The 11,232-nt window shown below is 40.9% G+C and overlaps 1 protein-coding gene across 2 annotated transcripts; it reads left to right on the top strand.

The window, feature by feature from the left end:
- Window positions 1–33: 33 nt before the first annotated feature.
- nus1 (NUS1 dehydrodolichyl diphosphate synthase subunit) lies at window positions 34–9,559 on the top strand. 2 transcript variants are annotated; one of them, XM_086099942.1, is made up of 6 exons: window positions 34–645; window positions 1,701–1,832; window positions 5,008–5,160; window positions 6,367–6,456; window positions 6,862–6,961; window positions 8,832–9,559. In XM_086099942.1, exons 1-6 carry the CDS (start codon window positions 252–254, stop codon window positions 8,920–8,922), a joined length of 960 nt encoding a protein of 319 aa, XP_085956068.1. In that variant the 5' UTR covers window positions 34–251; the 3' UTR covers window positions 8,923–9,559. The 2 variants fall into 2 exon arrangements, with proteins under 2 accessions (XP_085956068.1, XP_085956069.1); XM_086099943.1 differs by lacking the exon at window positions 6,367–6,456 and having other exon boundaries at window positions 44–645.
- The last annotated feature ends 1,673 nt before the right edge of the window (window positions 9,560–11,232 follow it).

The raw sequence follows: 11,232 nt of genomic DNA, 5'->3' as shown, positions 1-11,232 counted from the left end.
GGAAAAAAGTGGAAATTGAAGTGCAGAAAACGCCCCATTTTGTTTGACGTCACCTTCATCTCAACCAATCCGCGAGTTACGTGTAATCACGCTGACAGTTCAGAGGTCAGGGGGGTTGTCTGGGAGAAAGCAAGATGGCGGCAGGCGGGTGACATCGACAAGGATTTGATAGGCAATTTGCACTTAGACATAATAGGCGTGTACCGTACTTATAATACCCCTACCCATTTTGGAATTAGTCAAGGACATTTATGGCACTGTTGTACGGTTTATTGTGGCGGCTCTTGCTGTTCCTGCTTCATAGCAACAGAGCACTCGTCTCCTGGCTCCGTGTCCGGCTTCGGAACTGGAAGGGGCGGTTGTGGGAGCGAGCGATGGCCACATTGCTCCTTCCAATGTCCATGGCTGGCTTCCCGGACCACCGAGGGAAGATAAACCATGATGCTCGGCGCACTGCCGGAAATGGAAACTGTCTTCCTAATCGCCGACACCGGTGGCTGACTGACGGCAGGTCTCTGGAGAAGTTGCCGAGCCACATCGGCCTGTTGGTAGTAGAAGAGGAGCCCAGCTACACGGACATTGCCAACCTGGTTGTCTGGTGTATGGCTGTTGGTATATCCTATGTCAGCATCTATGATAATCACGGTAAATATACACGTTACCTAACTTAACGGAATTCCGATGTAAATAGATATGCAAGTCTATCTTCTAAGATATACTGATGTGATCTGTGGCAATTTTTTGGGCTGACTGATTGCTTTCACGGAGCTGTAAACATTTCTTACCACTAAAATGCTGCAGTGAACTCCACATTTAATCTTCTCAAATCTTGGTTTCTCCTATTTTGTCAAAGTGAGTGTACAGTAGTGTCAGATAAATGAGGCTTAGGACAGTGGGCTCATGTAAAGTCAGTCACCAAAATTCGGAATCCGATAACCGGTATTATACCTGCCGAAGTACTGTAGTGAGGATAAGCTTGTTAGAGAATGGATGCATACCAGTAATGAAAATATAACACAAACAGAACACATCAAACATCAATGAAAGAGATGAAAAAAACACGTAACTTCAAATTCTTTCTCTTTATCCAAGCCAATTATCCTCAGGAGGGTTGTGGAGCCTATTCCAGCTGTCTTCAGGCAGCAGTTTTAATTCAAAATTATTCATATTAGGCAGTGGGCAATATACAATAATTGTGGCCCATCTTGATTAATTACAATACAAACTAACAGCAGTTCCACTATTAAATGTATTTAAACTGAGACATTATTGTTGTTGGCGCTGAGATTTGTATCTTTATCTAAAATCAACAAAGACTTTTTCTAAAATCAAGCACGGTTTGGAAAGTTGTTTGCTAACTGAAACAACGGCTCGACCTCAGTAAGTACTCTCGTTTTTTTTCCTCGACTTGCTGATATTGCTCAATCAACACATCTCCAGGCCGACTCCTCCAAAATGCAATCATGCTCTCCATGATGCAGTTTGCCAAGATTGCACATCATACACCCGAGTTGCATACCATAATGTGAACTGTACAATATTTTAGAATATGCACATTTAGGCTCAATCATGTTTATGAAAACAAGATGTCATACCTTAATCGGAATTATACAATCATTAGTATGTTGTAAATCTGTTGGTGTCATTCTCCACGTTGTCACGTTTATCTGTTTTCTTTTGTTGTTGTTTTTTCTTGCCAGGTATTTTCAGGAAGAACAACTCCCGTCTACTCGAGGTGATTTTGATACAACAGCAGCACCTGCTCGGTACAGAGGGATCCAAATATAATGTGGAGTTCCTAAGTGATTGTGCCGACAAACCCCATAACAATGGTAAGGACTCTGCACATCTGTCGAGCTGCTCCAGTGACCTGATGGTGACTCGCTGGATTATGTAATGGTGTACACAAGCCTTCTATTTTGCCACATACTCTAGGGGAGAGATAAATCACTCAAAGGTCAAAGGAGAAATGAGAAGTTTGGGTCATTTTGGTCTCCATGGCAGTTTAAATTATTCTCTGTGTATATACACTTGTCCACTGGGGTTCATGTACCGTATTTTCTGCACTATAAGGCGCACCTAAATGCACTCAATTTTCTCAAAAACGACAGTGTGCTCCTGTGAATGTTCCGATGCCATCTCGTGGTGATTATGAGCAGGAACCAATTGTAATCGAAAGGGCTTCTGCCCAACACTAATTGACACGTGCATTTGCCAACACACACTCAAACACACAACTACTTTGTGAACTCTGTGCAGCCATTATGAAAGGAATATTATCCCAAGAGCATAGTTAACTCGTGACTAAACGAAGGAAGCAGACAAGCAAGACGTCAAAGGATATTTAGCCCCCTTGTGGATGTGAGCCTTTTTGTTGGATCTTCATAACTTTTGTCTTTCATTTATTTTGTAATGCCATTTGTATTTGTTTCATGTCCATGTTTGTGACTCATTGTCCTTCTCAGTGTTACAGCTGCAGCGGTTGTGGAGGCTCTATATAAATAAAGTTGTATTGTAGTCCCTTTAGCGTAGCGTCATCTAGTGGATGCATAGTGCAACCGCAGCTACAATTGGAGCTTCTATTTTATGCGCCTTATAATGCAGTGCACCATTTGTATGAAAACAGTTTTGCAATAGGCCATTCATTGAAGCTTACAATCCGAAGCGCCTAATAGTGCAGAAAATACGGTATCTTAAATTTTAGCCATTCAATTTTGTTCAATTTAGGTTACCAATGATGGATTGCATTTGCTTCAATGGTATAGCAATAGTGTCACTGACATAAATAATGTGATCTTTGTTGCCTTTTTTTTTTTTTTTTTTTTTTTTTTTTTGTGCCCACTCCAACCTTTGACACAGGACACCCACATCAATTGATACTCCACCGGTGTGCGAGTGGCCAGAGCAATTGTCCAGAGTATTTTGCAATCACAAAAAGCTATTTTTAACCAGGTTGACCGGTCTGGTGAGAATTGCTGGTTTCGGTCATAAATATTTCCAGTAAGGCACACTAAACCACTGAAGTGTTGAAATGTTGTTGTTTTTTCCTTGATTGAGAATCTGTACGGAAGAGAGCGCCGAGCAGGTGCAGCCAGTCTTTTCACTTGATACAACTTGTCGGGTTTGCTTTCTGCTGGCCAAAGTCCCTCTGCTCCCGTTCAGTTTGACCGGTCGGGCTCAGGGCTGCAATTACATTCAGCCCTCTCGTTGTGTTACTTATCAGATGGCCGTGTACAACAATGATGTCAAATTTAGAAGAATAGTGGCGGTTGACCTTTGTTTCAAGTGCTGGACTGAGAGGTTTTTGGTTGACTTTTTAAAAAATTATTATTATTATTTTTTAAGATTTCTAATGTCCCATTATTCAATATAACAGTTTGAAAACATAGCAACAAATAAGTGACATACAGTGGTACCTCTACTTACGAACGTCTTGTCATACGAAATTTTCAAGTTGCGAAACGTCTCAACAGAAAATATTGCTTCTTGTTACGAAAGAGATTTCGAGATAAGAAAGGTAAAAATACAGTGTGGGCTACTCCATGCAGCTCTGAGTTTCCTGAACGCAACATATTTATAGCTGCTCTGCCATTGGCTATTACCGAGCATCTTCCTGGCATTCCATTGGCTAAGAGGGACTTCTACCGTATCTGTCTCTGTGTGTGTATAGATAGTTATGCATCTATGCAGCATTCTTGTTATTCGCCTCTCGGGCTATGAGGCGTTCTGATAGTTTTATATTGGATTGGATTGGATACAACTTTATTGTCAAATGTGCTGTACACAGATGAAATTTCTTCCCTCTCACATAAAACAAGAGGAGCCGCTGCGGGTGTCTGCGCCGCTATCAAAAGAAAAGTTAACAAAAATGACAAAATAATACAAAACAACACATGGGACAGACAATTGTGCAATCTTAACCACTTTCCTGCATGCACTTTGTTGTCTGAAGTAGTTATAGATGAAAGAGGAGCGAATCAAAGTGTCCTTTTCACCAGTGGATCAAAGACGTCATGCTGCGATGTGCACACGTCTGCTACAAGCTAAGCTTGAAAGCAACAAGAAGCTGTAGCATCCATTAACGAAATGTTGTAATGTAAAATGTAAATGTGAATCACCCAGAAAAAGTGTTCACCAGTCGGGCGATCGCTCACTTTGCTGATTTTTGCCTTGGACATTTTCAAAGGATTGTTAAAAGCCAGACAAAGGCAAACGTCCTTCGATCAGTTCTTTACAAAACGCCAGGCAAAATCCACTTCTGAGAGAGAACATGGACTAAAGAGGGCAAACGATGAGGACGCTGTTTAAAGTTAAATGACCATCATTTTTATTCTTTATGGTATTCTTTTTTTTACCTTATACATAACTCTCATTTATTGTGCAATAATCTATTTGTAACATCTATTTGTTACATATTTTGATGCAATTTTATACTTTAGGAATCATTTATGTCTTAATTTTGGGGGGACTTGGAATGGATTAGGGCAGTTACATGGAAAACGCATCTCTACTTTTTCTTAATTTTCTCGTTCAGAAATTTCTTCCAGAACCAATTAATTTCGTAAGTAGAGGTACCACTGTATAAGGAACACCATTGTAAGGATGTACAGTATTGACTTCAGAAATATGTCCATAAAAATGGCATTGTTTTGGAGGGTGAGAGGGGCGGGTTCTCAAATGTAAATCAAAATGCTAATTTTGTGCACCGCATTCATCTGCACAAAGCGGCGCTTGTACTCTTTGTTGCGGGCCATGTTTTTGTGTGTGGAACATTGGTCACAGTTTCATTCGGAAAATGGTAATGGCTTTTTTTTTTTGTTTGTTTGTTTGTTTTGGAGATGACTTTATGAAATTTAATTTCAAAGGACTGAAGCTAATTGAGTTTCAGCAGCTTCAGCATTTACGACATTCACTTACATATCAGAATGCACCTGAAAAGCTTCAAGCTATCCGGTGCGATACATTGCGGTCGTCCCTTCAGTTGGAAACTATTTATGTGTGTTTCAGTGCTGTCGTGCAGACCCACGGTGAAGGTGCTGTCCCCAGAAGATGGCAAGCAGAGTATCGTTAAGGCTGCACAGCAACTCTGTCGCTCTGTGGAAAACAAAGAGAGGAGCTCCAAAGACATCACCGTGTCGATGCTCGACACATTGCTCAGAGGTAAACGCTTCATAACCTCCGTTGTCTGGAACACGCATTTGCCATGTCCCGTTACATGTGACAATGCCTCAGCCTACGATGAAAAGAAGTAGAGCGACGTGTTGCGCAATCTCTGCCTTTTCACCACATCAATGAACACCATGTCTTTATATACATTTATTCATCGATTGCCCAGTTCGAAATCATACCATCTACTTCCGTCTTCAAAAAAAACACTTTCACTGCATTTGGTGCCTCCGCCTTGCTTGCTCGCAACAAGGCGTAAATAATTCATTGCGCTGCAGAGAGAGCGCTTATGGGACTGAAAACGAGCTATCATGAAAAGCAGCACAAGTACATTTGAAGAAATGCAGTCGCGATTATACGGAGCACCATTGTTACTCCAGTTTGGTCTCCAAGTCAAATCAACGAATTGATTGCCGCTCATGTCAGAGTAGTCCCACATTCAGAAGTTTATTGTGTAAATATATACCGTATTGGCCCGAATATAAGACGGCCCTGATTATAAGACGACCCCCTTTTTCAAGACTCAAGTTTGAAAAAAGACTTTTTGAACACCAAATTAATTTTTATACAGAAAATAATTACAGTACATCTGAAACAAAGGATTTTAACAGTATATTTGAGAGAAAAAGCATGTTATTTTGCCTCATTCAAATCTTAATATCTGAACTTTTAAATATGTAAACTAAAGTGCAATCACATTCTTAAATGAATGGCGTCTGGTTTTTGAAATGTAAATTGCATCATAACTTCTCGTCAGCTGCCGGTTAACCTGGCTGATCTTTTCTCCAGATTGTCGCTACGTTTCTCCATTTTCTGTTATCGCTTCTATTATTTTCTTCTCTTTTCTTTCTTACCCCTATTTTTTTTCTTTTTCGTGCTACCGCTATATTTATTTTTATTCTTCATGACAGGGGTTCACTTTGGCCTGGGGAGTCAAGTTCAGCATTCGCTTCAATGATATGTGGCGCCATCTAGCGTCGTGAATGGGTATAATGTCTAGACCCCCAATATAAGACGACCCCCACTTTTTCAGTCTTATTTCAATGCAAAAAACACCATCTTATATTCGGGCCAATACGGTACTGTACATCGGGGTCTCAAACTCACGGGTCACGGGATGATAAACCCCCCTTGAAGAGAGAGGTTGATGAGGAGAACAGCCACTTATAAGAAAAACAGTGGACATTTTTTTTTTCCCAGCACCGACACTTCTGGAATGCACAGAGGACGTTGCAGTGCTCAAGAAATCCGATGTCATTACTCAACGAGATATGCTGAAGAGGATGCAAAGTACCAGGGAGTGGAGAGGGGTGTGGCGGGGGACCAATCTCGTTTGCATTCTGGAGAATCATTAATGTTCTGGGGGGGGGGGTTGTTTTTAATTATTGAACACATTTTTTTAGGGGTTTTTTTTGTGTGTGATACTTGACGAGCAGCACAGCAAATACAAACTCCGATTCCAATGAGGTTGTATAAAACATAAATGAAAACACAAAACAATACTTGGCAAATCTGCTGGTGCGATATGCAGCGGTTCGCGTATGCATATAGCCGTGCCGCTCACTTTTCGAGATTTCTCCAAAATTCTCAGAATCTTTTGATATTGTTGACCGTGGATATTGACATGCCTTGATACTTTATGAAGAACATAACTCAGCGGATAGTATGATAAGCGCCCCCGTGTTGTTTTTCCAGAGTCAAACAATATTCCAGATCCGGAGCTGGTGGTTAAGTTTGGCCTTGTCGACAGCACTCTGGGCTTCCTCCCATGGCACATCAGACTTACGGAATTCATGTAAGACATTATCATTTTTATCATCAAACACTGATTACGTGAGAGATTTATTAAGAGGCTCCCCGATCCAATCAATTGTCTCCCCACTTTACCCACTACCAGAAAAAACATCTTGACTTTCTTCTGATATTGAACTCATCGTATTTCCCGCATTATAACGCGCACCTAAAAGCTTTCAATTTTCTCAAATGCTCCTTATAATCGGATGCGCCTTATATATGGATCAATATTCTGATTTCTTGGATGTGGTATTTTAAATGTTCTGTGAAGCGCTTTGTTACAGCTGCAGCGGTTGTGAAAGTGCTATATAAATAAAGCTGTATTGTATTCCCTTTAGCGTGGCTCCATTTAGTGGATGCATAACGCAGCCACGATTGTAACTTCTGTTCTATGCTCCTTATAATGCGGTGCGCCCTACGTAGGAAAACTGTTTTAAATTAGGCCAGTCATTGACTGTGCGCCTCATACATCGAAGCGCCTCGTAGTGCGGAAGATACGGTACTTTCTCACAACTGCAACCATGTTTACTCAGTAGCAGTGAGATGCAATGCTTCACTTACTAGTTGTAATTATGGTAATTTACTTCTACATATTTTTCGATTGCAATTTGACCTGATGTGAATGTAATAAATCGCAGCAACAGAAATTTGATATTGCTTTCACTGGGAGTGACCAAATGCATGTAAATCACATCCCATGACAGCAGATTGATTTTGCCTTGACGCTTTTTCCATTTGCCGCTCCAGAAGCATCTGGGACTTTGTGAATTGTAATACAGTGAAACTCCTCTACAACGAAATAATGTTTGCGGCAAGAAATCTTTCACAACGGGGGGTTTTTCACTGGAGCAAATTTTATCTCAGATGTAAACACACACACACACGCACACACAAAGCGTATAGGTGTACTCTTTATTTTTATTCCAACACTATACATAGTGCATAAATATGAGCATACACTTATTTGATATTTTTTAACGTTAACATACAATTGTTTTATATTAATCACTTCACTTTGTCTGTTGGTTTTAAAAAGTCATTTATACTCTTTGCTTCCCAACACTTCTCAATTTCTTGGATAATGTCTTTTATTTTGCTTCTTCCGTCTTTCATTTTGATCACTTTTACCCTCTCTTCCAGCGTCAGAGCGCTTCTTGTCTTAGCTCCTTGACATCCAAAGGTCTGTTTTGTAGCCATTTTAGCAATGCAAAGTTCTTGCTGCGTCTGAAACTAACAATAACAAATACTTCCTGGACTGCTGCGCATGTGTAAACCATTGTGGTGGTTGCTATTGCCGTTTCTGAATGAAGCAGTAGAGGTCGCTGTTGGATTAGACTTCGTTGTAGTGAATCTCATCGCGAGGCAAGAGCAGAGAAAAATACTTCGTATAACGGAACAGGGGGATTTTTCGTCGTAGGGGGAGCAGAAAAGTGGAAATGGCTTTCATGCATACATTTTTTCACATTAGGGTGTATTTTCGCCCATGTAGGTTTCATTGTAGAGGAGTTTCACTGTAAATGGTCATTTGTAATACTGACTTTTTTTTTTTTTTTTTTTTTTTTTTAGGCCAGGTTTTTGACAGACATAGGCTGAACCCAATATTATAAAATGATGGTTATGGTTCCTTTGGTCCTCGGTCCAAATAATAAACTTTGAGTCGGGCATATAGTGGCTGGAAACTGGCTGTAATTCTTTCATGGTACATGACATGTTTAAGAAACCCCCTTAAATTATCGCTGAAAGTCTACATGTCAACTTTGATTATTTTTATTGAAAATCAATTTTTGAGTTATGTAAAGCCAACACATAAATTCGCATATTGCCTCGCAAATAGGTTTTCCTGTATTCTAAGTGTCGTTCTTTGTTTTCAGCTCCCTGCCGTCGCACAGAAACATCTCTTATGAGGACTTCTGGAGCGCCCTGCAGCGTTATTGCGAATGCCAGCAGCGCCTGGGCCAGTGACGTGCAGGCTGGCCTCGAGTTAATCACAAAAGACACGTTCAGGGGGTTCATACTGTCAAGACGAGGGAGGCCCGAGTAAGACTGCGACCATTCATCTCTCCGTAATGACTTGAACCCGCTCTGTCCAACACGCGGGGCTTCTCCTGGATCGCCGGGACAGTGAACAAAGCCAGGAGTCAGAGACGATCGCTCACTTCCTGCCACCAGCTCTTGTACCACAATAAACTGAAATTCTAGGACCTCTGCAGCATGTTCTTTGAGCCAAGGGAAAATAGCCCTCCGTGACACATACCAACAGGATGAGAGGACCGTCTGTCCTCTGTGTGTCTCTCTCAGTACTGGCATTCAATTTCCAGCTGCTGTTTGTCCTTGAGAACTTGACTCCGAAGCAGCAGCAGCAGAATCTGAAACCGGGCTTTGTGCCGCACTGCTGAAATTTAGCTTAATTTTCACGAGTCCTTCAATAAAATTCAAAACGTAAGAGGAAGTGGCGCGAGGGGACAGAGTGATTCATTGTGTCATTTCAAGAAGCTCATATGACTCTGTGTGTTCCGCCTCTAAGTCATCGTGTCAAATCATTTTTACTTAAGGCTCCACCTTGACTGACCAGACCGCTGAAATAAAGAAATGCACTGTTTTTTGTTTGTTTGTTTTGAATATTGCTTGTGTTTTTCTAATTCTAAATACACTTTAAGAAGGTATACAGTCGTGTTAAAAATTTCATAAAATTTACCTAAAATACAGCTTTATATTAAACTTTATATGGGTAAAATTGTGTGTAGTAAACCGTGAAATCAAAGATATGGCCATATTTTTCATCCATCCATCCATTTTCCCATCCGCTTTATCCTAACAAGGGTCGCGGGGGGTGCTGGAGCCTATCCCAGCTGTCTTCGGGCAGTAGGCGGGGGACACCCTGAACCGGTTGCCAGCCAATCGCAGGGCACACTGAGACGAACAACCATCCGCGCTCACACTCACACCAAGGGACAATTTAGAGTGTTCAATCAGCCTGCCATGCATGTTTTGGGAATGTGGGAGGAAACCGGAGTACCCGGAGAAAACCCACATAAGCCCGGGGAGAACATGCAAATTCCACACAGGGAGGCCGGAGCTGGAATTGAACCTCTGCACCGTAAGGTCGACACGCTAACCACTGTATCATATTTTTCATATAAAATAAATTCTCGATTCAAAATGGGTACCATAGAATTGTATTTTCTTGCTCAAAAGTGGCTCTTGTAGCGCTTCTTCGAAAATAGTGATGAGATGTGACATCACCAAAGAGATCAGTCTTGAAGTGAACTCGGCAGGTAGTAGATTCGCTCATCTTAACTCAATTTGTAGTGCACTTAAAAAAAAAAACTGGAACGGAAACATGAACTGTGTGTGTGTCTCTGTATGTATTCTGTTTATATACCAACACATTTTCTAGAAACCTCTGTTAATAATATGCTCTGTTAATAATATGGAAACAGGGCTGGATTAAAAATGACGGTAAGGTAAGGTGACAACTGGTCATCAGTCAGCCTGCGTATTTAAACGGTGACAAAATAGTAGTCAATGTGCTGGTGGGTGACATGGTATGTACTGCACTGAACATGGACCATAGAAAGTGAAGGTGAGCATTCTCTCAGATCAAAAAGAATATTTTGGTCAAGGCCAGGACCATTCAAACAACTTGATGTTCTTGTAACAGTTGCATACTTGTTTCTCGAAATTGAAGGTCCACAGGACTGAAGAGCCAACCTCCTTGGAGCCGACTGCAGGCCAAAAATGAATGACAAACTGATGAGATGAATAATACGAACGGTAACCACAGAGAACAACAACCTCCAAAGAAATTAAAGGCAAACTTCAAGGTCATGGTACATCAGTGTTGGGTTGCCCCATCCGTCTTTGTTTGAGCCAATGTCGAGTTGTTGTTTTTTTGTACATCTGGCAAAACATGAAATCGGAAATATGGAATTTGTAATCGCAGTGATTAGCTCAAAAGTGATGTTATCCCGACCTGTTTCATGAATTTTTCAAAACGAAAATTTTTAAAATCGAAATTTCAGTGACCGCTGTGAAGTTTTCTTTCATTAACAGGGTGGCGCCAACAATTTGGTCCATGTCAATGGACTGCCATGCCAAAGCGTTCCATTGAGAAAATATGTCATGTTGTGTGCAAAGGTCTTTTATCTGGTACATGTTTTGTTTAAATCAAGAAATATCTAAAACTAAAAAAAAAACTAAAAAGGGACACAAATTTATTTCAAAAAACAACAACCACAACAACAACAACAACTAAATAAATAACCAGTGGTC

The sequence above is a fragment of the Hippocampus guttulatus genome, chromosome 20, assembly GCF_054856545.1.
Source record: "Hippocampus guttulatus isolate MCC_2025c chromosome 20, RoL_Hgut_1.0, whole genome shotgun sequence".
In the NCBI taxonomy this organism is placed as follows: domain Eukaryota; kingdom Metazoa; phylum Chordata; class Actinopteri; order Syngnathiformes; family Syngnathidae; genus Hippocampus; species Hippocampus guttulatus.
The sequence above is the reverse complement of the archived record's forward strand: the minus strand, read 5'-3'. Positions and strand labels throughout refer to the sequence as shown.